We start from the raw sequence: 25,487 nt of genomic DNA, 5'->3' as shown, positions 1-25,487 counted from the left end.
GAGCCGTATATAGACGGCTCTGAGAATTAGGTTTTGCCCTCGTAGTCCCAGACTTCACGCGCAGAGTGAGTTTGACAAGCGTGGAAAACCTTCTTCGCTGCAATGAGTATCCTTCAAAAAATAGAAGATATAGAGGCCGAGGTAATGCATTATGTTTGTGTTACGAGTGTATTTGGCGTTTAATTAAGAGTGGGGCCCCATTTGTTCAGATGGCTCGAACACAGAAAAACAAAGCAACCGCTCATCATTTAGGACTATTGAAAGCGAAGCTGGCTAAACTTAGACGCGAGCTAATTCAACCAAAAGGCGGCGGTGGCGGTCCTGGCGAGGGATTCGACGTGGCAAAGACTGGAGACGCAAGAATTGGATTTGTTGGTGTGTGTGTGTGTGTGTGTGTGTGTGTGTGTGTGTGTGTGTGTGTGTGTGTGTGTGTGTGTGTGTGAGAGAGAGAGAGAGAGAGAAAGAGGTTGATAAGTAATTGTGAGATTATTTGTAGGGTTTCCATCTGTTGGGAAGTCTACTCTAATGACGAACTTGGCTGGTGTTTACTCAGAAGTGGCTGCTTATGAATTCACTACTCTCACGACTGTGCCTGGAGTTGTGAGATATAAGGGAGCAAAGATACAGGTAGTTACTCTGTGTGTGTGTGTGTGTGTGTGTGTGTGTGTGTGTGTGTGTGTGTGTGTGTGTGTGTGTGTGTGTGTGTGTGTGTGGCGTCTGTAGCTCAGTTGGTTGTAGCCTCGGTATTCCAGACTGCTTTCTGCACGTGATGGGAGGGGAGGGTGGGAGGAGAGAAGAAGCAGTCTGGAGACAGCTCTATTGTAAGTGACTTCAGAAGAGGCGCGACTGCTCAAGTTCAGAAACATCCGCTTCAATCAAAACCACCGCTAAAAACGGTCAATCAGCGCTGTAGATATTTGCTGACGTCAATAAGTACTTTGCAATTACCTCTAAACGATTGTTGAGATTGTAAAATAGCACAGTGGGGTGCAGATAACACTAACCAACGCAATGCTATTGTTTTCCGTGTTGACATGTTGACATGGATGTTCCATCGAGTGCTAGTCAGCTGCAGACATTGCCTAATGATGAAGCTATCGCAGTGACTGTTTCAACAACTTTGCCTACGTTTGTTGTTGAAGCCTTGAAGCCCCTTCAACTGCTTGCTTTACGCTATCTAGTACGAGGTCGCGATGTCTTTGCCTGTTTTCCTACCGGATTTGGCAAGTCACTTATTTTTCATATTCTCCCGTTTGTTGTAGTCGACTGGCTGCAAACGGCTTTCAGCAGCATCTCAGGAACCCTCTGGTGCTTGTCGTGTCACCTTTGCAGTTGCTAATGAGAGATCAGGTCGCTTTTTTGACTCACAGCGGCACAGAAGCTGCCATTGTCAGCCAGTCCAAGTCTAGAGATGCAGAAATCAAGACAGGGAAAGTCCCATTAATTTATGGAAGCCCTGAAGTGCTTGTTGGTTCTTCAGAGTGGCGAACGGCACTACAGAGATCCGATCTGCGACAGATTTGTGGCAGTTGTCGTCGATGAAGCACATACTGTCGTGCAGTGGTGAGAATGAAATTTAGTCATGCAGGCCAGGGTCATAGCGAGTTTACACGTTTTTATAGGGGTGGAGTGAGCTTTTTGACTGTACTGATGGTCATGACGACAACCCTTTTCATGTTTGGTGTGGTCTCGTAGGTGAGTTGAGATAGTTGTTGGACGTTCCATGTCTGGCCTTGACGACAACAGCTTCCACTGCTACAAGAAGTATCCTAAATCAAGCTTTGGGTCTACGCAATGCAGTTCAAATCGTCAAGAGTCCAGATAGGCCTAACAGCTTCCTGTGCGTCAAGAAAATGCATCCAGGTCCAGAAACGACTTTCTGTTGGCTTCTCCAAAGGTTGAATACTTTGGGAATTAATTGTCCTAGAGTTCTTGTGTACTGTAAAACTCAAAATGCTTGTGCATTTTTATACACCCACTTTCAGCATTCTCTAGGAGGAAAGGCATTCTTTCCTGAAGGTGAGAACAGAATGGAAAACCGTCTGGTAGAGATGTTTCATTCCAGCACACCTGAGGCCAACAAAGAACTCATATTGGAATCACTTTCAGACACCAATGGAAAGTGCAGAATAGTGTTTGCTACCAATGCCTTGGGAATGGGTATTCATGTCAAGGGACTGTACACAGTTCTCCACAATGGTCCCTCCAACTGTTTGGAAGCCTACATGCAAGAGATAGGGCAATGTGGTCTAGATGGGACTCAGAGTTTGGCTCTTTTATATTACCATGGACAGCAACTGGCTCACATTGATTCCAGTATGTACCAGTATCTGATGAATTCAAACGTTTGTCGGCGACATTTCTTGTCGCCTTCAGCTTCTGCTTCTGTATGCATTCAACATAACTGTTGTGATATCTGTGCAGAGAAGTGTACATGTGATGAGAATAGCTGTTCAGTTATGTTAGAGTGTTTGGGTGTTGATCAAGAGGAGGGAGTAACTGAAAGTCCTGTTCAGTCTGTCACACTGATGCAGCAAATGCTGCTTAGGGAAGCACTTAATGAATATCAATTGAGAGAGGAAATGTGTTTAGCGTTGTTGGACCAACAGCCTTACTATACATGTTCTGTTGATATAAGTCGTCTTAGCCTTAGCCAGGAAGCAGTTGAATGCATTATGGCACACTTGGGTACATTGCACAGAGTGACTGATGTCATAGACTTGTTGTCAGAGCTAAGTGAAGCTAAGGCATGCATTAATGCATGAAATGCATTAAGTAATTGTATTGGCCATGCTTAATTGCACATGCAGCACGTTGCACCTATGCGTACACACTTGCACAATAGCTAACCTAAAACTATAAAAGAAGTTACCATAACCAAACTAAAACTATAGAAGAAGTTACCAAACTAAGCCTATTCTAGCAAAATTTGTTCGAAAAGTAAAACCTAAAATAAAACAAACTCAAACAACATGCAAGATTTCCTATGCAGTCACATTTGAAACAGGATGTTCCAGTTCTTGGCCATGCAGCTTCTGCTTCTGCTTCCTAATCCAAGTTAGAAGTGAGCTAGGTGTGAGTCCTTGCAAGACATCTCGATTCATCTTTGTAAGTGTCTTGTATGCTCGTCCAGGACTATATGCACTCATATTCTGTCTCAGCTTCATTGGCAATCAAATGCACATCTTTCTGCTTGTCAATCCTAGCATGGTTCCCAGACTCCCGATGAACTTGTAGAGCCATATCCAAATTGTCAAGAACAGATTCGACGCCTTGTGCAGCACGACTTACCAGCTGAGCTGAAGCAAAAGAGACTTTAGCACCTTAATTAGCAATCAGTTCCTTGACTATGTTGTTATTATGCTCCACCATTAAGTCTAAAGGAATGTTATTGCCAATCCCTCCACGCCAATTGAAGCCTCTGTTCCAAAGCTGGTGATGTGCCTCACTACAGCTCAACAATGCCATCTGGTCAGAAACAAAGTTGAAAGCTTCCAGAGCATACTTTATTCTTCTGGCCTCTTTGAAGTGTAAAAACTTGAATTTCCACAAACGTAGAAGCCTCTCCCCATCCATTTCTGAAACAACTGCATCTTCAAAATCTCGTTCCAAAAGAGACATTTTCAAAAAATTAGAAATGTAATTAAACAGTGTCTTCAGCAGCAGTAGTTGAATCATGAGATTTGTCTGTTTGGTCAATATTTGATTCATCATTGTCAGAAATGAGTAGTAGATGCACATTACTTTCATGTTCACAACGAGCAAGCTTAGACCGGAACACTAAAGTACACTCAGGGTCACGACAGCCAAAATCCTGCCTCTTTTCTTCAATACATGATCTATCTTGTTGCTGCTGCATAGAGTGCTGGCTTTCATTCTCAATGTGAGTAAGTACTAAACATTGTCTACTGTCACTGGACAGAGACTTCATTGCATGTTGTTCTCCTGACATTACTGCACGAGCAATTTCAGTCTGCACAAGAAGTGATGACGTCTGTTGTCTTTGTACCTGCAAAGTTTTCAGTCTTCCAAGGAGAGACCATAGATTGCCACGGTAGCTTCTCAAGCTTGCTGACTGATGGGCCAAATTTACTAAACTAGTAGGTGTCATTCCAATTTGCTGGCTGTCATGCACTCTAGGCACACTGTTACAAGAAGGCACAGTAGTCAGGGATGGTTGTTCAACTGTACTTTCTGATAGTTCTGCAACTTCTGGGAAACCAGACTGTACAGCACTGATCAAGGCTGAAGCATGTTTCTTGGTTTCTATCCACTGAAGAACATACTTGTGCACCATGCTTAAAACTTTGTCGTGAAACCACGTAGCTTCCAGTGATTTAGGCATCCCAGGAGGAACAGGTGAATCGTCAAAATCCTTCAATTTGAAATGAGTGACAGCTGCTGCCAGAATATATCCATCCAACAGATCATTTACAAATGATCTACAAGATTGGTAGTGCATATGGGTATCTCTTTCAATGTCCCTGCGGTCAAGGCGGTTTCTTAATTGATAGAGAGTTCCCACATCTTTTGCACTTTGAGTATCATAAAACTTTGTAAATATAAGGGTTACAAAGTTCATGCTACAGTGAAAATCCTCAGCATGAGTAAATACTCCCTCAATCCTTTCATAAGATGTTTCACCATTAATGACTGCCAATTGAGAACTCTGGATTCTCTCTTCAGTCAGTTGGTCACCGCCAAACTGCATCCTCACCAAAGGCTGAGAGTACGTATGTCTGCCACCCTCGTCTTGCCGCATAGAGCTATACGGAAGATATGTTTGATTTACATGTTCTGAGATTTTCACCATGTCCTGCTGTTTATTTTCATTAAACTCAAGTAGGCCCAAACAGTTTCGTATAGACTTCTTACGAGCTTGCTTGGTATATTGGTGTTCAATATGATTTACAACATATTTTGCAAAATGTGAGAAAGCAGGCATGTACTTGGTGATGATCCTCTCCACGATAATTGCAAATTCTTTTCTCAGATATGCATGGTCATCCAAAGATGACAAAAAAGCAGTGTCTGGCACAGACAAAATAGAACACCTAGGCCTTGCAGTTGGCAGATGGCAGTCAACAATTCGTTTGTTTGTAGCAATCATATTGAACCAATGCAAAGACTTGTTTCTCCTGTCAATAGTCAGTCATGCACTTGGTCTTGATTGAAGTGTCCAGGTTGTCTTCTGTCAGTTGAAAGCATAATGTCTCTAAGTGTGGCTCCTGCTCTGAGCCTTCTTCAGGTTCCCAACTAATGGAACAAGAAGAGTCAGAGGTCTCACTACCAATGATGTTCTCAGTAATATCACCATTTCTTGTGCTATCAAAGCTGTGAAAGGTTACATGTGATAAACAGTCAGAGGTCTGCAGCTGCAAAGATTGATTGTGGAATGACTGGCATTTCTTTTCCAGGTTATGTTTCCAGCAGAGCAATGAAGTGTTAAAAGTTCCTGACATAGACTTGATCTTTCGAAATGTTGTCTTATGAGACATACAAACACCCAACCGGTTCAGTCTGTTGTATGCCCTTTTTTGGCTCCTGAATTGAAAAGGATCATGCTGACTACTGATTGTAAAGCACCCATGTAAGGATTTCAAGCCTTAAGCAGACATGCTGCTGCCATACATGTATGTGCTTGAAATTTCTCATTGTTGTCAATTGAAGTCATATTAGGACTCACAGACACTTGTAAGACTTTCCATAATGTAGGTGCTATTGTCTGCAGTTCGTAAACAGTTTTCTGTATTGTCAATGATGTCATACCCAAAAAAGAAGAGTTGCAAAATGAACTGTGAGTAGACGGTCTGCACATTTCTTCACATTCTTTGTTGATAAGATGGCACATTCCTTTGATCAAAACGGCAAAACATCAGAATTTTTCAGAGCAGCTTGAGCAATTCTGTCAGGCTTCAGAGTGGCTAAAGCACGTCCTAGGCCATGGTATTGGTTTGAAATGGTGACATCACATGTTTTGGATGGGTGAATCACCTGCACCTAATAGAGTGCATATGCAACAATAAGTAGTCAACAGGCACAGATGGCACATACTGCACGCGTCCACCTTCACTATAGACTGAACGGACTCAGTCGAAGAATCTGTCTGACCAGGTGTTTCATCAACAGCTCCTTTGGTTACTCTAGTGTAAAAGGGCACATGCAGCCTAGCAAATTCTGATGTAGAGGGAATAGATCCCGGCTTTACTGGTGGCTCAAACCGAGTCAGTAGTGCAGTACAGGTATGTTCAGCTACTGTCATTGACGAAGACGGCGTGGGCAGAGGCAGTGCAGCCGCCACAATGGCTGAAGCTCCTGCAACAAATAGCTAATTAGTATTGATCAGAGTGAGATAACGGCTCACAATACTCTTACGTGGTCGCTGAGGCGAACTACGAATGGGCGCTGGAATACGTGAAGGCGGTAAAGCCATTGCGCGACATACACAATGAGGTGTTACAGACTTCTTTGCAGCAAAGTTTCCCACGAAGAGAGACCAGGCGACGTTGTGCACGAAAAGACGATGAATTGCAGCACCAGCAGTGTTTCTCACGAAAGGTCTAAACGTGCACACCCATTTAACTCAGTCGACCGCGATGATTAAATACAAAAAGTAACAATTAACCTTTCGTCACCAGCCATTGGAGGACTTGCCATGAGGTCTGCTTTCTTGACAGTACATGAACTTGTTGGAGACGCTATGACTCCTCTCTTGAACCTCCAACAGGACAATGTCTTCTTGTATGTCAACGTAATGGACTGCTTCGTGGATTCAAGTTTGTTGCGCTCGCGTTTGAAAGTCAGCAGTCTGCTTCGACAAGAACCACATACGTAGTGTGAAAGGCCATCTGTGTTGCTGATGTCTAATCCGGTAGCTTGCTGAAGCTTTGTGCAGAGATCCTGGTTCGTTTGAAACAAATTGTGTTTGCTTTGAGAACTCAGAAAGCGGTTACCACACAGCCGGCACTTGTTGGCTGCAAGAAACTTCTTTGGCATTCGAGCCGTGGACATTATACAAAACAATTAACCGCACCAACAGATCTATTCGGTACTACGCGGTATCTGATTGCTGTAAGTGGTTATATGATCGTACTGTTTCTAATGAACTTGGGTATTATAGATTTACATGAGCACTGCCTTCTTCCGAAGTCACTTACAATAGAGCTGTCCCCAGACTGCTTTCTTCCCTCCTCCCATCACGTGCAGAAAGCAGTCTGGAATACCAAGGCTAAGTTGGGTAGAGAGTTGCATTTGGAGAATATAAACATCCGGGATGTTGAGGTTGTAGGTTCGTGAACGAGTACAGACGTAATTTCCTTGGGCAAGAAATTCACACACAATTGCCTCTCTCGACTCAGGAGTATAAATGAGCACCTGCTCTTTGACTGGGTGTGGACTAGACCGCTGGCTTGGCAGAACATCACGCAGTGTATACGGGTACGTGTGGACTTGAGGTCCAGTCCCGCAGCTGCACCAAAGTCAGTGCCCTTCGATGCTCTGGCCACGCATGAAGGGGTTCGTCAGCGCTGCATAAAACTCCGAGTAGCGCCGAGGTCCCTACCTTGAAATAGGCAGGAGTGCTATCTTTGGAACTCTCCGAAGGGCATATCCATTTGTCTGTGTGTGTGTGTGTGTGTGTGTGTGTGTGTGTGTGTGTGTGTGTGTGTTTGTGTGTGTGTTGGCTCTGTTTGTTTGTTTATTTTTAACTGTGTTTGTATGGTTTGTTGTTTTAATTATTTCATGAATTAGACTACAACTGACATCAATGCAAACTACGTAATGATTTGTTTATTAGTTTGTTGTCTTATTCATTGTCTGTCTATCTGTCTGTCTGTTTGTTTGTTTGTCATCTTATTGTCTGTCTGTTTGTCTGTCTGTTTGTTTGTCTGTCTGTCTGTTTGTTTGTTGTCAGTTTGTCTGTTTGTCATCATATTGTCTGTCTGTCTGTTTGTTTGTCATCTTATTGTCTGTCTGTTTGTCTGTCTGTTTGTCTGTCTGTTTGTTTGTCATCTTATTGTCTGTCTGTTTGTCTGTCTATTTGTCTGTCTATTTGTCTGTCTGTTTGTTTGTCTGCTTGTGTGTCTGTTTGTGTGTCATTGTATTGTCTGTCTGTCTTCATGTTTGTCTGTCTGTTTGTTAATCATATATTCAGACATTGGTCTGTTATAATACAGTAATCACAAGAAACAACTACATGTACGTACTTGTGTGATCATATGTTTAGTTGTTAGATCTACCGGGTATTATAGAAGGAGCAAAGGATGGCAAAGGGAGAGGAAGACAAGTTATTGCCGGTAAACGGGAAGGCAGACAGATGGATGGACAAACAGACAAACACACAAACACACAAACAGACAGATGGATGGACAAACACACAAACAGACAGATGGATAAACAAAGCAGACAAACACACAAACAGACAGATGGATGGATAAACAGACAACACACAAACAGACAGATAGATGGGCAAACAGACAAACAGACAGTTGGACAGACATGAAGACAGACTTTTTTCTCTAACCAATCGGACGATGCTCTTACATTTACTAATCAACTACTTTATGTATGATGTTACATTGTAGTTGCACGAACATGCAGCCTTATCTTCATTGTATTGGACGTATTAAAACCTCTACACGACAAACAACTCATCGAAAAAGAGTTGGAGGGATTCGGCATTCGTCTTAACAAACAGCCGCCAAACATTGCGTTTAAACGGAAAGAACGAGGTGGACTAAACCTCACGTGTTCGGTAGCACAGACTCAGATGGACAACGACATGGTGAAATCAATATTATCCGAGTACAAGATACATAATGCTGATATCATATTACGTTGTGATGCTACACCAGATGACTTGATAGACGTCGTTGAGGGCAACAGGTGAGAGGCATGCAAGATGGAGAATTAATTAATTAATGTAATTATGGTATTTAGAGTGGGTGGGATTACAGTCTGGTCATGTGAGACTAAATTGCATGCGTAATTACACATACAATAATATTTATGTCATTCAATAAAACTTGTGTAACCTCACCAGTACACGTAGTCGCTCTAACCAAGTCATATTGCTTCTTATACCTTCATCCTCAGTGTATTGCTGATGTATTTACAGGCTACAGAAAGCCATGTGTATGATCACGTACTGGCGGCTACAGTAGAGCGACATGTGTTAATAATAATTAATTAATTAAATACATTATTAATGATTATTAATTAATTAATGAAATATGATATATACACACAAATAATTAAAGCAAAAACATTTACATTTTGCTTCTAAGAATGCTACAATTTTTTTATTAAGGATTTTTAATTAATTAGTGAAATGCATTACTAATAATTTTAATTAATTAGTGAAATACTTTAAAGATTTTGCTTGATTATTAATTAATGAATAAAATATGTTATCAATAATTAGTGAAATAGTTTATTATAGATTTTGCTTGAATATTAATTAATGAAATACGTTAATAATAATTTATTAAAAATTAATAATAAATATTTCATTAATTAATTAAAATTGTTAATAATGATTTTTGATTAATTAACAAAGTGTTAAATCATTTACTTACTTGACAAACGTGTGTCATACGTTTGTCATTGTTCTGCTGTTTTGTGCATTCTAGGGTTTACATTCCAGCAATATTTGTTTTGAATAAAATCGATCAAATTTCAATTGAGGTGACTTCCATACATCCGTGTTGCATACTTTCGATGAAGAATGCAGACGAATGTTTTTACAGGAACTCGACATTATCTACAGAGTACCGCACGCTGTTCCCATCTCTGCTCATCACAAGTGGAATTTTGATGATTTATTAGAAAAGATGTGGGACTACCTTTATCTGACGAGAATGTAGGAACTCTGTTGTACACGTAGTGTGTTGTGGTGTTGGCTGGCTGGTTTGTTGATTTGTTGTTTTGTGTAGTTACACTAAACCAAAAGGTCAACTCCCTGATTACACGGCTCCTATTATTCTTACTGCTTCTAAGGGTAGAACGGTTGAGGCGTTTTGTAATTCACTGCACAAAGGAATCATGAAGGAGTTCAAGCTGTAAGTGAGATGATGTAATAGAGTAGCTCTAGCTGCCGTGTATGTATGCATGTATTGTTGTAATAGTATATTGATAAGTAATCACACACACACACACACACACACACACACACACACACACACACACACACACACACACACACACACACACACACACACCACACTAAACGTTTCTATTGATGTGAGTTTGCTGATGAGTTTCAGAGTTATTTGTGTGTACTGTACTCTAGTGCTCTGGTTTGGGGCAAGTCTGTTAAACACAATCCACAGAAGGTTGGCAAAGAGCACGTTCTTGAAGACGAAGACGTTGTACAAGTCGTTAAGAAGTAGAGACACTTTACAGAACAGTTGCAATTTTATTATTAATGTTGAGCGAATGTGACAAGACAATGTGACATACAATACAACTGACCAACTGACATATGGACTCTACCATACATGTACATGTACTACCTACTCAGTACTTGTGTACCCAATTAACTTCTAGTTTGTTGACTGGTTGGGAAATTGGCAGTACAGTAAGTATAGCGGGGAAACTCACCAGCACAACCACATGCTGCTAACTCTCCACCAAAGCAAGAAGACGATTGGTTACACACGAACGACATGTGACTACGTATCAAGGAACACATGAAGAAGCACTAAGTGCTAAACCCTCAACTGATTTTTACAGCGACAGCAGGGAACAGCTGGCACGCTAATTAACGTGATCATATCGCCTGGCACGCTAATAGCAATGAGCGCATGCGCTGAATTCCAATTGTCGGTGGCTACAGAGGCAATGTAACCTTAGCGGATGCGCGTCTCAGGTTGCATGACGTTAGGTGAGGGACTGAGAACAAGGCAACAAACACGTACCAAACTGTACACGTTGGTTTGCCTTAATCACTTCACATTAACAGATTGCATGCTGCATCTACTTATAAAAACGGAAAGTAGCTAAAGAAAACGTATAAAACCTTAAAAGTTAATTAAGAGCTATGAGTCAGTAGCAATACATTTGTACATATCTGTACAGTAAATCATCGCTATTAAAGACTATGACGTAACAACTTTCGTTATAACTCCATTCCACTCCATTACGTATCACACATGTTCATGATCTCTCACATATGTGACTAACAGTTGAGCAATGTCACCCTTTCCTATCTTCTTAGCTGCTGCTGCCAATTTTCCTACTGTAGCAAATGTGCTCTCTTTCTTTACCCATTTGTGTAGCATTTGTATTCCTTGCTCTTCTTGGTTTCTAGAGAAATCTTCCTCGATGTTCTCGATTTGTCCTTCAGTGAATCCCAATGATCTCGCTAGTGACCTCCATCTGCCGATGTGCGGACCAATATAGAGAATACAATCGTCATCGAGTGGTTTCTGAAGCATTGCATCTTTATCTAATTCTCTAGCATGTTCTGATCCACCTTTTAATTAAAAATAATAAATCTAATTATTTAATGTGTTAACTTAAAGTGGATAAAAGAATGACATTTACATGTTGACACTCAATCTGCAATGTCACAAATACAAGTTCAACACAATTCGACATACAGACAACACAATACTAAGCATCCGGGTATCTGAACAAAATTTCGTCTCACCAAATCTACGCGCCTCTTTCAGTCTCTCCACCACGTGCTTCTGGTTTGACACTTTCAACGCTTCCACAAATCTTTCACTAGCATCTGGCCCTCGATAGGGCAATATTTCACTGAGAAGTCGGTTGATGCGAGCAGTTCTAGGTTCTTTCTGATTCATCACTTCTTCTCGGTTGTCCCACGTTAGAAGACCAACGTCGCATAAAGCGTTCACGAGCCGCCAGCCTAAATCCAAGTTTTCGTATAAGTAAGTCATATGAGGAAGAACCATCGACGAGAAACTGTTGTCTGCCATTTCAATCACGTGACTTAAGGTTAGTAGGCACGTGAACATTCCAAGTTAGTAATATCAACGTAAAAATGCAATTACGTGTTATTACACCCCTAGTGCGTTAGCTCGGCTTTTCTTCGCTTTGCAGGTAAGGCGTGATTTAGTAAGGTTTTAGTATAGTGAGTTGCTTTATAGACTGTTTTATGTTGTGTCTTGGATATTAAGTTAGTTTTAAGGTCTAAACACATGGTGTGTTTAGTATTGTGAAAATGTCTTGATTGCACAAGTGGAATATGTTCTTTTGCCCTTTCACATTTGGAGCACTAGTCGGTATCCATGTTAAAACTGTTGATACACCTAATGGTTACGAGGCCTTGCCATGCGTGAGATGATACAGATACAGATACTTCTGATCACACAGAAGGATGTTGTACACTTGGAACGCTAAACTTTTGTTAAGATTATTCTTGAACAGTGTAGATTAGTCTTTAAGTGATAGTATGTTCTAGGTTGCTTGATCAGAGACTTGAATTTTTTGCTGCTTGTGGGTAGCTGGAAGGGACTGATATGACGCCTAAATTTAATATTTGTAGAAATGGCTGTGGGCTAATGTTGTTTTAGCTGCCAACAATAATGTTAATATAATACTTAATGATAATATATTTATAGTTTTTATTGTTTTCCAGTTGATATGAATTACAATCTAGTAATCAGTTGTATTGTGAATATGCACAGTTTGTTGCATGTAAAGTACTGGTAATATTGTGTGCATGACAATATGCCACAAATTCGTCACAACAGCATTTACACACTTAATTTTATTAGATTAAACGTCAAATTTAGCAAATCACAAATATTTATCATTTATTATTCTCGTACAAAAACATATTACAGACTGAAGCAACACAGATGTCAATGGAAAGTGAAACAGACAGTCCAGCTCAACCAATATCTGTATTCATCAGCTACACACACGATCCAATATATCCCCCACCACCCGAGCCTGCAAAGGCAGCCGACGAGAGAGAGAACCATTGCCGTGCTGTTCGAGAATTAGCCGACTTCTTTACACAACTCGGAATCAATTGTGTTTATGATCAGTTGTATGAAGCGAATCCACCAGATGATTGGCCTCTCTGGGTCGAGCAGCAAGTAAAGGACAGCGACTTTGTGTTGATGGTTTGTTGCAGCAGTTACTGTCACTACCTCACAAACAGAAATCCAGAGAAAGTTGTTGGATACAGCGAACGACCGCTCAGTGAAGAGGGCAGAGTGACATACAGTCTGATGATGAAAAATATTCGGAGATTCATTCCTGTGTTTGTCAATCAACCGAAGTGTTCTGCCTTTGTTCCAGTTGTTTTGCAAGGAAGCAGCATCTATGAGCTACACGAGCCGTTTCAATTGAGTAGGACGAAGCACGGGTCGTTGGAAATGTTGTATGCACGACTGACCAGTCAGAATCCGTATAAACCACCAGCAATAGGACGAGTGCAGAAACTGAGTGCACCGAAGTGTCAGTTTGTTGTGCTTGTGATGTGTGTGTGTTGATGCTCATTGTTTGTGTGTAGTGGGAGGTGTTGTACGATTGGCAAATGTTCGCACACAGCCACAAGGTCAAGGTACACACACACACACACACACACACACACACACACACACACACACACACACACACACACACACACACACACACACAATATTGTTTGTGCTTTGCGTTTTTTCAGTGTTTTCATCCTCGAATCTGAGTCATCCAATTGAAGAGTCGTCATCATCATCATCTCCAAACAACGTTATCATAGCTTCTCCTCCAAACCCACCATCCCAATCAGCAAACCAGCCAACAGCAGAACAATACGATAAGCTTGTAGATAATGACCTTGTAACACACATCGGTCCTCACATTGGATTTTGGAAGACATTAGCACGCAATCTCGGCTTTAGCGAAGGCCAAATTGATAATTTTGAATACGACTCTAAGCAGCAAGAAGAGCAAGGCATTCAGATGCTCCACACATGGATAAGGGATCGTGGGATTGATGCAAAGATTTCAGCTCTGGTTGAAGCAGCAAATCGAGCGGAACGACGACATATAACGTCACTTATAAATGAATATGTATTACAACAGCAGCAGTAAGCAACAGTAACACATTCATTTATGTCATCTTTTTTCGTTACACCTTTATGATTTAGATGTTTTTGTTGCATTTTAATACTCATTGTCTCTCTCTCTATTACATTGATGCATTGCTACTGCCTCTCTACTAGACCATAGGTGTAGGAACCACGAGGGCCATGGCCTTCCAATCAGCAGCCTATGGTCACTATATATAAAATTGGTTGTCGTGAAAACAAGCTACAAGTGAAAGAAACAAGGAGCTCCAATAGACTAGTGGCGTAGGAAGATGTTCACGAGTGGGGCTGTGTACCATGGATGTCATCATGAGTACTTGAGTAAGCAGAAACTACCTCAGTGTTTAGTAGCTAGAGGGTCAGTGCACTTTCGGGCCATTCCATTTTTAATTTTTAGTTTGGTTAAAAATTGAAACATACATCGTGCATTTTAATTTTTGGACCAATTTTTATCCCAAAATTAAAAAATTACAGAATTGAAACTTGATTTACTACATATAAGAAAATCAAAAATACAAAATTGATATGACAGCTGCACTTTCCATATTCTATCTAGTCTTCAGTGACAGCACCTAGACGTGATAAAGCAATTTGATTGTTGGCACTGTCTCCTTTAAGGTGTACACTCTAGGTGACAATCTCAAGTAACAGGCTGATAAATGTAGAGGTTAGCAGTAATGATCTAGAATTCTATAGGGAAGCAAATTTTCTTGTTCAGCTGATGTGTCGTCTCTAATTTGTTGATTGTACATGCACACTTGCGGTAGTAGAGGGATTCAGTTTGTAACACACTTGCAGGTATAGAAAAGGTTCGCCTGAACTTAATTGCGCCAAAGGCACAGGTTTAACTTATTAGAGCATTGCCATAAGCATTAGCCGATTAGTTTGTTTTAGCACAAATTACTCAACCCAATACTAGGTACACGACAGCGATAATTGAACTGTATAACTCAGCACTCAGACAACCATCTCCTGGATACAGTACAGGTATTGTTGTTGAAGAAAATGGGCGATCTGACCATAGCTGCTAGTGGAAGAAAAAGCACGTGCTAAAACACGTGGTGCGCGCGCGAGGAAGAGTGTTGTATAGCTCACCAGCCGTAATACTACTCCGCTGTAGTCTAGGCTAAGTATATCGCGTATACCGACTCAGTGGACCGGTTATACCAGAATCTATTCTGCTACAGTGAACGACACGTACTCTACTGCACAAGTCACTCAACGCTAGTTATCTCTAGACTAGATTCCTTACCTTCGTCGGATCTTCATAGTCTTGTCTAGCACCAGGTAACTTCGCCGTCAGATACCTTCACCGGACGAACTTCGCCAGACTTGCCGGAGGGAAAGTCTGGCCCCGGCGCGAGGATCGGAGCCCAGGTATGCGCATGCGTGAACCGTACCGTGCTGCAGGAGACGGTCATCAGACCGGGACTCCGACCCATCCGGAGATTTTCTTAAAATCATCAGCCCAAGCACGATACACTGTACCAACTATCATCTTCTACCTGACGATGTGTGGCATTTCCAAGCACCGTACGTAAGAGGCTGATGCGGGCGAAACAGCTGCCGCTTAAGTTGCGTTTATTGTAAAGTTGTGTTAACCATTTACTAGGTTAGTAGTGCACACGCCGACCGTTAATTACACGAGTGACTGCGAAAATCCTGCTAAACTGCTGCCAGGGATTCTTATGTACGACTCAAACGCTGTACTCTTGCACCTTCCAAGGGCTTTGATTGTGGAATCGTCCAACCCTCTTGCCTTCGCTGTCGTCGCTGCGCCAATGCGGAAGCTGTGGCCTGTAAAGCCTGTGCATTCACGTCCGGCTTCTGTGAGCGCCCGTTGAACTTCTCGGACCAGCCTATTGCGCGAGAGTGACGTGCCATCGTCGTAGAGAAATAAGGGGCCTTGCGCGTTGCCTCGGAGCGCCATGTAGCTCAGCAGAGCAGCCACTGGGCAAATTTCTTGTTTCGATCGACCCAAAAAGATGTTTACACCTTGACGGAACGGGTCTGTTTTCGATTGCTTTAGGTGAATGCGCACCACAGACGGAGTGACATGTGAGTCGATGCTAACGTCTTGTGGAGCCAGGTGAACAGAGGCGTCGAATGCTGCTACGGAGCTCACGGTAAACTCCCTCGCTCGCATAAAACCAAAGAAACCCGTGCAGACTGCAGCCCATAGCATTGCTGCGTCGTAAAATGGTGATCTTTTTGCCCACACATCTTTCAAAATTCTCAATTCTGCCGGTGTAATAGGCAAGCGCTTGTCGACCTTCAGACGCGGTCCCTGCTGACGTCGAATTCCTTTCAAGACATAAGCTAGTTGTGGGAGAGTAGCGGTGAATGGGTCGCCCAAACCCGCCTGGATCTGTAGGTGGCGCACTGCTGACAGGTAGCTTTTGATAGTTTTGTGAGAGAGACCTTCTTCGGCTAGGTGTGAGACAAACAAACATAGGCGGTGCTCGGATGTGGAAAGAGGGATGAAGGAAAAACGATCGCAGAATTTTAGATACCGTGCTTGACCGGACGCGTATGCTTTCCTGGTAGAATCAGCTAAGCCCGACGCAAAGAAACGGCAAGCCGACGTCTCCAGGTGTGCGAGCTCCAGTCTAGATGGGGAGACAACAGCAGCTCCAGAAACTGTAGTGGAATGGCCGCTGGCTGCTCGTTGAGCTGCAACGACAGACATTGATTCTTAGGCATACTGTCTCGTGACAGGGCGTCCGCCGCTACGTTAGAGACACCCGGTATGTGCGTCGAGACCCAGGTAAAAGAGTAAAAGGCTGCTACAAAGTGCAACACCCTCAACAATTGCATGACGATCTTATCTCGGCTAGACGATTTAGCAAGAGCCGACACCACAGTCTGATTGTCACATCGAAACAGCACTATTTCGCCGCGCCAAACTTTTCCCCATGTAGCGCTTGCTAGTAGAATTGGTAGCAGTTCTTTCGGTGCGATGCTGATTTCTTCCCATTCGCGTGACCATTTCCATTGAAACCAGTTGCATCGCCAAATGGCTCCGCATCCCCACGAGCCTGATGCGTCCGAGGTAAGCTGGCCGTGATACCAAAGTGTTGATAATGCTTTTTCCGTTCCAGCTTTCAAGGTGTGGCGGGCCCGCGTCCACAGTGGACACAGCAAGTGTTGAAAATTCGCAGGTAAAAGCAAACAACGCCAGTCAATTTTTAATTTGACATTCAATTTTTAATTTGTCTCAAAAATTAAAAATGGAATGGACAAACTGGCCATGCAAATTCAAAATTCAAAATTTATTTTTAAAATTTAAATTAAAAATAAAAATAAAATTTAAAATTAAATTAAATTTAAATTGATTATTGAATTTAACATTGAAAATTAAACTAACGTGCTTGCAATTTCAATATTGCATTGCATTGAAATAGAAAATTGTTTAGAAATTAAGTATGTTTTCAATATTTATTATAATCCGCAGATAATTATAGTTTGTCAATCAGTCAATTTTAATTTTTAATAGAATTGAATATTGAGATTACAAGCAACTTCTAGGCTATTTTCAATTTCTAATTCAATATTTATTCAATTGTTGAAAATGGAATGGACGAAATGGTCACGCACCCTGAGGCCACCCGCTGACATCAATGAGCAGACGAAACGACATCAACCAGCCGACGAATCGACATCAATGAGCCGACGAAACGACTTTTGACACACATGGCGCGCCATACCGCTCAACGTCGAGTACAGCGCCCAAATCAATAATCGTTGCCCACGGAAGCCACACGTGCATTTATAGTTGGCTGTGATTGGTCGAAATGAAGGTGCTACTTCCGACGCGACGTGTACAGCTTCCGATTCGACGCTCAAATAGAACTTGGTTCTATTTGGACGCGTCGCGTCCGTCGAACGTCGCGTCGCGTAGACCATTTACAATTTGAATTTGTACGACGCGACGTGACGCGACGTGACGCGACGCGACGCACGCGACGCGACGCTCAAGCGTTTACATATTGTAAATCCAGCTTTATTGTTATGTCCTGCGCTGCTACGCTGCCCGGCGTTGGTGCCTATAGTAGGCTGCAGTTTATGTATTATTTCCCTAGCTCCGAACGTACCTGAGGCAGCTTGAGATTGAGAGGCGAGTTTCTCTAGATCTTCTTTCAGAGCAGCCCAAGCAGCCTCTTTGGCCGTCTCTGCCATCAGGCCCTTAAGTTCAGCCAAGGACATGGTCACCGACGGGCTATCCTGGTCTTCCATCACAATTTTTTGGAGCTCTTACAACAAATTTTTCTGACGCGTTGACGTTTGCAATTGCTACAATGACCGCAACACGCCTGCAGTACCAAGCATATAGTACATCGCGCGGATAACTCCGCCGTTAGCTACAACGCGCGCAACGGCACCGCTAACTCGCACGACTCCGGGGTGGAATCAACTCTGTCTAACGTTGTTAAACAACATTATAACACGTACGTAAACCGCAGTCACACCTAAAGCGCGTGCTCGTTATACCACAAGGAGGTTCACGATACACCTCGCATCGCGTCGCGTCGTCTCACGTCAAAGGAGGCCGTTTCCGACGCGACGTGTCGGATAGGATTTTTCCTATTCCAGCGTGTCGCGTCGGAAACGGCCTCCTTTGACGTGAGACGACGCGACGCGATACGAGGTGTATTGTGAATGAGGCCTTAGCAGCCAGTCACACGCGAGATAAATATCCGGGATACCGGCGCCTGTGATTGATGACGCAAGCATCATGTTTCGTCTCGTTTCTCTTTTCGCGATCTTCAACGTATGTGCGAATGCAGTACGAATGCCCGGCACCGCCCGCTATCTACACACACCACCAGAAAGGCAGATTCCGTGGTCGCTAGGAAGACTGCGCGTCTTGGCAGGAAGCGACAACCAATATCCTAGCAACAATGCTGAGAGAATATGGAGACACAGAAGAGACACGTCCAATGATGACGATATGATAATCACGGTGAGTAGAGCGGCTACTGTAGACATCTCCTTGACTGGTAAAATATTCAAACTTACGGAATTAATTGCTAGGTAGTATGAGGTGACGACTGGCACGTTGCGGTCATCACTGCGAGCTGCTAGTTTGCTGCAGAGGCCTACTAGAGAGAGAGCGCGCTTTCACACACAGGGTTAGATCGGGTTAACTTTGGGTTAGACTCCAATTACCCCGGTCGTGTGAACGCGAGTGTAGTAAACCCAAGTTAACCTGGGTTAAGACTGGGGTTAAGTGAGGGTTAAGCTAACCCTGGCTTCGAGTAGGGCTAAACCGGGCTAGAGTGGGTTAAGCGAAGACACGCCCTAATATATGCAAAAATACGCCCTAGAGTGGATCACGCTAACGTGCAAAATGGCTTGTCCTTCTCGTGTTAGGCTATCGGCGTTACTGCTTTCCTATTTACCAGCAGAAACTTCAAGCAATCGATGTATTCGCTCTACTGTAGATCTTCTGCATCTAATTATCCGTGTTCTACGTGTGAACGCAAGTTAGGTGGAGTGGGGTGATCATAACTCTACCCAAGTTATCCTAACCTGAGTTAACCCTGTGTGTGAAAACGCTCTGTACAGAGAGTTGTGATAACCCGTATTTTGTACATACACGCCATTTTGACGCCAACTGCGCAACCACAATAATCTGGAATGACGTTTGAACGTCCCGGATGAGGGTGTGCCTTACTAAAAATATAAAATACGTGACGTATACATTATAACGCCCAAACGAGTATAACAATAATGATGTTAATTGACTAGTTATTGTTTTGACAGCAAAAGTTGATGGCTGACTCACACAATGCGGCATACATCCAGTGGTCAAGTGATGCTACTGATACGATCGTCATGGTGACGAGAGATACTGATATTACACCCATCAGTTTCAGCAACTTCTACGTGTCGCACGATTACGGCAAGACGTTTATGAAGCACAACGATTTACTGACATATAAAAGTATAACGACATCAATTGAAGACTTCTATCAGAGTCCCGTGGATACCACAAGAGTTGGTCACATGACTTGTAATTTGTCTAAATAATCGAGCGTATTAGCTGAGTGTGTCGTGTACATGTATGTTGTGTATGTAGGTACACATGCACTGTAGTTAGACGCACTGCAGGGACATGGACAGGGAAACATGTCAAACATGTTTTGTGTTCTTGTCTGTCTGTTTAGGTGTTTGTCCATTCGGTTTTGGTTTGTGTGTTTGTTCATTTCTTGGTTTTTCTGTTTGTTTGTTTGTGTTTTTGTTTTGCCTTTATCTGGTTATTTGTCCATTTGTGGACAGAGGTTTGTAGCTCATTGTTTATTTGTTTGTCAGTTGTCCTGCCTGTCTGTTTGCTTGCCTGTTTGTCTGTGTGTCTGTCTGTCTGTCTGTCTGTCTGTCTGTCTGTCTGTTTGTCTATCTGTTTGTCCAATACATATATTTCATACATTGAAACTAGTACACTCAAACTAAACTGTAAAACAAACAAGCAAGCCCACAGGCCCTATGCTAAAACTAACTGCTAACGCCTAAACAACTGAAACAAGTAAGACTCAAAGTTACATAAGTTACACTGAGCAAGTCTCGAAAGTTTTTTAGTAATTACTCTTGCATTACACCGTTGCAACGCAACGGAAATACAGCACCGCCAGTATACAATAAAGTCAGTGCTGTTGTTCTGTCCATTTTCGTTGACTGAAAGGGTTGATAGATCACGTAATAGACTCTGAGCTCTTCCACCCCAACGACCAAAGTGTTCAAACACAACAGGTATACATGTTGAAGAATTCCCAAAAATGTCAAACTGCTGACCATATTTTGTCACTTTCTGCTGCTCTCTTCTAGCTGCAGCTGCACCATCTTCCTTGGAAGCGAGTGATAGGATGTCACCATTCCAAGGATGCGCAAGGGAAATATCCAATTCAACGTCAGTGCCAGATTGAGGGTTGAAATACACAATATCTGGTTGACAATGGTTGCCATCATATAGGTCCCTAGGCTCTGTTTTGTGAGTAATGTCGAGATCACTCAAACAATTTGCCCACACGTTTACAATGGAACCATGTGTCTAGATATGTCCACCTTCGTGTTTGCATGTTAGCAAGTGATATCCTTTACTATCCAGCGATTGACCGCACTCACAACTATCAAGAGCTGCAGCAAGGGGCATGTCACACCCCAACCTCAAACGAGTTGCAAGACAGAGTCGGCAGCATTCAGCGCAAACTTTGTTGAGGTTGGAATAGAATCCAGCCAGGCCCCAGCTCCTTACCTTGCAGTGACCTGAAACGAGAAGCCTCATGACAAGACTGGGAATTTTCTTGAATTGAAGACATCATTTGTTTGAAATGTTCTTGAGATAGTTTGTGTTGCAACTTTTTAGGATTGATAAGGAGATCTTCCAAAGCCTTATTTACTGGTAAAGAAAGCTGCAATTCATGAGCAATCGAACCACCGACAGTTACTTCCTTAGGACACAGGACTCCATTAATCAAGCTCTCCAGAGCTGGAAAACTATGAGGAAGATCAACCAGACTTCGAGCTCAAGAGGATACAAAGGAAATAGAACTGATAGATTGCGCAGATAACATGCCAAAACCACCAAACCTTATTGGTAAAGTTGCTTGCAGCCACTGTTGGTCATTAAGAACAGAACATTTGATCAGTTGCTGAAAAGTGGATCTTGTTATTTCATCGTGTTGTCTGTCTGTCTGTCTGTCTATCTGTCTGTCAGTCTGTCTGTCTGTCTGTCTGTTTGTCTGTCTGTCTATCAAATCCATTTATTTCATAAATTATTACTACAGCTCACATCAATGCAAACTACAAAATGATGTCCAGTGATCACAAACTGGTCGCCAACAAGTAAACCTAGAGCTAACGAAACCCCAATTTCTTTCTGCCTGTCAGTGTGTCTCTCGGTGTGTCTGCCACTAGCTGTGTCTGTCAGTGTGCCTGTCAGTGTGTCTCTCAGAGTGTCTCTCAGTGTGTCTCTCAGTGTGTTGTGTCTGTCAGAGTGCCTGTCAGTGTGTCTCTCAGTGTGTCTGCCATTGTGTTTGCCATTGTGTCTCTCAGTGTGTCTGTCAATGTGTCTGTTTGTCTTTTTATTTCGTGTCTTTGTGTAGCTCTTGCTGCTCTCTTGTCGACCCGTCTGTTCACATTATTTCTCGTTTGCATTTCTTTCTCAGTTTCTTGTGTTTATGAGTCATTTGCTGATATGCAGTGAATGCAGACTACATGTTGTAGATAAACATGCATCACTATACATCAGTAACTCAACAATCTCGTGTGCAGCATCAGTAATCACGTTATGGTTTCTCACAGTATGTCTTTGTTGATATAAGCAACAAGCTTATGTTCTTCACGAAAGATGACTGTGTGTCCTTCAAGCCGTCGAAGGTTTCATGGTCACCAACTGTTCTCGTTCTACATCCCACATTATCCGATGTTATTGCTGCTATGTCTACCACGTCATCGGAACACTTCCAGGTCAGTTTCAGTTCTGTGTGTGTGTGTGTGTGTGTGTGTGTGTGTGTGTGTGTGTGTGTGTGTGTGTGTGTGTATGTGTGTGTGTGTGTGTGTGTGTGTGTGTGTGTGTGTGTGCATGCTTGCATGCATGTGTGTGTGTGTGTGTGTGTGTGTGTGTGTGTGTGTGTGTGTGTGTGTGTGTGTGTGTGTGTGTGCCTGCATGCACCCACCATATCACATGTCATTTACACATTATTGCAGCTACGAGTCACAACAGATTATGGCTCAACATGGAAGCTCGTGATGTCAGACATTAAAACATTTTATTGGTTTGTCGCTTATGTGGCCAACATCTTGACTATTTTATGTGATTATTGCATTGTATTGTATAGGGGTGTTCCAGGATATGATAGTAATCAGACAGCTTATGTGGAGAAATGGAATTCTGATGGAAAGACATCAAATGTTTTGAGGATCATCGACTTGTTAGCGATGACATCATTTATGAAGATTGCATCGAATGTGCTTGAGTTTGAAGTGTTCGATGATTACATGTTTGCTGTGACGAATAGCACAGTGAGGAGTGTGTGTGTGTGTGTGTGTGTGTGTGTGTGTGTGTGTGTGTGTGTGTGTGTGTGTGTGTGTGCGCGCGTGCACACATGTGTGCGTGTGTGTGTGTGCGAGTGCGTGCGTGCATGTGCATGTGTGTGTGCGTGCGTGTGTGCATGTGTGTGTGTGTGCATGTGTGTGCATGTGTGTGTGTGCATGTGTGTGTGTGTGTGTGTGTGTGTGTGTGTGTGTGTGTGTGTGTGTGTGTGTGTGTGTGTGTGTGTGTGTGTGTGCGTGTGCATGCATGTGCATGTGCGTGTGTGTGTGCATGTGTGTGTGTGTGTGTGTGTGTGTGTGTGTGTGTTGGTTTGTGATGGGTTGTTGTTATTTTGTTAGCATGGTGAGTCATTGTCGCTGTTGGTTTCTCACAAACGAAATCAATTCACACAAGCTCTCTTTCCTCCGGATGCTAATGGGAAGCCACTGTTGGAAAGGGTGTGTTTGTCTTGCAACAGCTACTGGTTGTTTCTATGCTGAATACTGATAGTTGGTAGTTACTGACAAAGAGAGGTGCAGACAGAATAATGAACAGATGAACAGAGACCAGAAACAAACAGACAGATAGACAGACCAACACACACACACACACACACACACACACACACACACACACACACACACACACACACACACACACACACACAGAGACAGACAGACAGACAGACAGACAGACAGACAGACACATAGACAGACAGACCAACGGACTGACAGACAACAGGCACACAAACAGACAAACAGACGGACAGACAGGCACACAAACAGACGGACAGACAGACAAACAGACATACAGGTGCACAAACAGATGGACAGACAGAGACAGACAGGCGCACAATCAGACGGACAGACTGCAACCTAAGTTGATAATTTTTTAGAGACCCATGTGGGTCTAATTGATATATAACGGACTTTCGTATCTATAGCTTGCAAGTAATAGTTCATATGTATGAAATATAAAGATTTGACAGACAGACAGACAGACAGACATACAGACATACAGGCACACAAACAGACGGACAGACATACAGACAGACAGACAAACACACAAACAGACAGATAAGACATACAGGTAGGGTGGGCACACAGAAACAAACATCTAGCCAGACTGGAAGCCTGCCAACAAGCAGATTCAATGTTGAATTTTTTTCTGAATTGTTTGTGCACATTCGCATGTGAGTGTGTGTGCCTGTTTGTCTGTCTATTTGTCTGTCTGTCTGTGTCTGTCTGTCTGTCTGTGTGCCTGTCTGTCTGTTTGTCTGTCTGTCTGTCTGTCTGTCTGTGTGTTTGTCTGTCTGTCTATCTGCCCGTGTGTCTGTATGTGTGTTTGTGTGTCTACCTATCTGTCTGTCTGTCTGTCTGTCTGTGTGTTTGTTTGTCTGTTTGTCTGTCTGTTTATCTGTCTGTCTGTGTGTTTGTCTGTTTGTTTGTCTGTCTGTTTGTCTGTTTGTCTGTTTGTCTGTCTGTTTATCTGTTTGTCTGTCTGTTTATCTGTCTACCTGTCTGTCTGTCTGTCTGTCTGTCTATTTGTCTGTCTGTCTGTCTGTTTGTCTGTCTGTCCGTCTATTTGTCTGTGTGTCTGTCTGTGTGTTTGTTTGTCTGTTTGTCTGTCTGTGTATCTGTCTGTCTGTGTGTTTGTGTGTCTACCTATCTGTCTGTTTGTCTGTCTGTCTGTATGTATGTCTGATCATTAATTACGTTTTCTCAACGTTTAGGAGTACTACGTTGCCGATTCGTCCGAAGAGCAGGCATTTGTCGCTGTCAACCACGCATCCAACCACACCAACCTCTACATCTCAGCCGCAGCAGGCCACAAGTTCTCTCTCTCTCTCGAGCGCATTCTCTACTACAACGGACAGAGCGATGTATCAACCCCCTGGTTACGACAATTCCTTCCAATCCGATTACTTGATTTCCACCGTGTGGCATCCCTCCGAGGCGTCTACATGTCCACTCAACTGGAACGAGGTCTAGTGGGTCAACGACATTTCAGGACTGTAATAACGTATGACAAAGGTGGAGAATGGGGCTACATTGAGGCACCAGACTATGACAACAAGCATCAGCCACTTAACTGCAAACTGCCCGACTGCTCGCTTCAAATTATTATGCAATATGGGCAGTTATATCCGTATCTTCGTGCTGAGGGTGTTCTCTCAAGTCCGTCGGCTCCCGGGCTTGTCATGGCGACGGGGCTGACGAGATCGTCGTATGGTGTTTTTTTGTCGAATACGGGTGGAGCCACATGGAGTAAGATTCTTGATAAACAGTATTTTTATAATTTTGGAGATCATGGTGGAGTGATGGTCACTGCTATCAAGGGCGGTCAAACGAATTATCTTGAGTAAGGTTATTGGTGTGTGTGTGTGTGTGTGTGTGTGTGTGTGT

At 42.9% G+C, this 25,487-nt stretch overlaps 5 protein-coding genes across 10 annotated transcripts in view; 3 read left to right on the top strand and 2 right to left on the bottom strand.

Moving 5' to 3' along the window:
• Positions 1-42: 42 nt before the first annotated feature.
• Positions 43-10,583, top strand: LOC134178934 (developmentally-regulated GTP-binding protein 1-like). Its single transcript, XM_062645848.1, has 9 exons — positions 43-141; positions 210-375; positions 497-627; positions 8,225-8,294; positions 8,583-8,883; positions 9,630-9,684; positions 9,747-9,859; positions 9,933-10,058; positions 10,289-10,583. Exons 1-9 carry the CDS (start codon positions 103-105, stop codon positions 10,386-10,388), a joined length of 1,101 nt encoding a protein of 366 aa, XP_062501832.1. The 5' UTR covers positions 43-102; the 3' UTR covers positions 10,389-10,583.
• A 356-nt stretch (positions 10,584-10,939) lies between these two features.
• Positions 10,940-11,942, bottom strand: LOC134193944 (uncharacterized). The gene is made up of 2 exons (XM_062662816.1): positions 11,651-11,942; positions 10,940-11,473 (listed from the first exon to the last, which is right to left on the bottom strand). The coding sequence occupies exons 1-2, from the start codon at positions 11,940-11,942 to the stop codon at positions 11,145-11,147; spliced, it is 621 nt and encodes a 206-aa protein (XP_062518800.1). The 3' UTR covers positions 10,940-11,144.
• Positions 11,867-14,149, top strand: LOC134193928 (uncharacterized). Of its 2 annotated transcripts, XM_062662798.1 has the most exons (5): positions 11,937-11,961; positions 12,036-12,066; positions 12,813-13,434; positions 13,490-13,540; positions 13,646-14,149. In XM_062662798.1, the coding sequence occupies exons 3-5, from the start codon at positions 12,828-12,830 to the stop codon at positions 14,053-14,055; spliced, it is 1,068 nt and encodes a 355-aa protein (XP_062518782.1). In that variant the 5' UTR covers positions 11,937-11,961; positions 12,036-12,066; positions 12,813-12,827; the 3' UTR covers positions 14,056-14,149. The 2 variants fall into 2 exon arrangements, with proteins under 2 accessions (XP_062518788.1, XP_062518782.1); XM_062662804.1 differs by lacking the exon at positions 12,036-12,066 and having other exon boundaries at positions 11,867-11,961.
• Positions 14,150-15,553: 1,404 nt separating this feature from the next.
• Positions 15,554-18,257, bottom strand: LOC134176701 (uncharacterized). The gene is made up of 2 exons (XM_062643362.1): positions 18,146-18,257; positions 15,554-16,724 (listed from the first exon to the last, which is right to left on the bottom strand). The coding sequence occupies exons 1-2, from the start codon at positions 18,255-18,257 to the stop codon at positions 15,691-15,693; spliced, it is 1,146 nt and encodes a 381-aa protein (XP_062499346.1). The 3' UTR covers positions 15,554-15,690.
• Positions 18,258-18,769: 512 nt separating this feature from the next.
• The window catches only part of LOC134196772 (sortilin-related receptor-like), a 15,526-nt gene continuing 8,808 nt past the window's right edge, over positions 18,770-25,487 (top strand). The window contains exons 1-7 of one of the 5 annotated variants that reach the window (XM_062665994.1): positions 18,770-19,014; positions 19,818-20,051; positions 22,353-22,517; positions 22,758-22,825; positions 22,889-23,072; positions 23,442-23,540; positions 24,815-25,443. In XM_062665994.1, the coding sequence (XP_062521978.1) occupies positions 18,787-19,014; positions 19,818-20,051; positions 22,353-22,517; positions 22,758-22,825; positions 22,889-23,072; positions 23,442-23,540; positions 24,815-25,443 (1,607 nt within the window). In that variant the 5' untranslated portion in view covers positions 18,770-18,786. Of the gene's footprint in view, positions 19,015-19,817; positions 22,518-22,757; positions 22,826-22,888; positions 23,073-23,441; positions 23,541-24,814; positions 25,444-25,487 lie in introns of those variants that run through there. The other 4 variants (XM_062666007.1, XM_062666013.1, XM_062666020.1 and 1 more) reach the window with 4 other exon arrangements.

The sequence above is a fragment of the Corticium candelabrum genome, chromosome 1 (assembly GCF_963422355.1).
Source record: "Corticium candelabrum chromosome 1, ooCorCand1.1, whole genome shotgun sequence".
In the NCBI taxonomy this organism is placed as follows: domain Eukaryota; kingdom Metazoa; phylum Porifera; class Homoscleromorpha; order Homosclerophorida; family Plakinidae; genus Corticium; species Corticium candelabrum.
This window is presented reverse-complemented; position numbering and strand designations above follow the sequence as displayed.

Coding starts and splice junctions, on each gene's coding strand:
- LOC134178934 (XM_062645848.1), top strand. CDS start 103: ATGAGTATCCTTCAAAAAATAGAAGATATAGAGGCCGAG. Junction 376..496: donor CGCAAGAATTGGATTTGTTG/GTGTGTGTGTGT, acceptor GATTATTTGTAG/GGTTTCCATCTGTTGGGAAG. Junction 628..8,224: donor ATAAGGGAGCAAAGATACAG/GTAGTTACTCTG, acceptor TCATATGTTTAG/TTGTTAGATCTACCGGGTAT.
- LOC134193944 (XM_062662816.1), bottom strand. CDS start 11,942: ATGGCAGACAACAGTTTCTCGTCGATGGTTCTTCCTCATATGACTTAC. Junction 11,474..11,650: donor GAAAGAGGCGCGTAGATTTG/GTGAGACGAAAT, acceptor TTTAATTAAAAG/GTGGATCAGAACATGCTAGA.
- LOC134193928 (XM_062662804.1), top strand. CDS start 12,828: ATGTCAATGGAAAGTGAAACAGACAGTCCAGCTCAACCAATATCTGTA. Junction 13,435..13,489: donor GAAACTGAGTGCACCGAAGT/GTCAGTTTGTTG, acceptor GTTTGTGTGTAG/TGGGAGGTGTTGTACGATTG. Junction 13,541..13,645: donor CACACAGCCACAAGGTCAAG/GTACACACACAC, acceptor GCGTTTTTTCAG/TGTTTTCATCCTCGAATCTG.
- LOC134176701 (XM_062643362.1), bottom strand. CDS start 18,257: ATGTCCTTGGCTGAACTTAAGGGCCTGATGGCAGAGACGGCCAAAGAG. Junction 16,725..18,145: donor TCAATCTCAAGCTGCCTCAG/GTACGTTCGGAG, acceptor CTGTCGTTGCAG/CTCAACGAGCAGCCAGCGGC.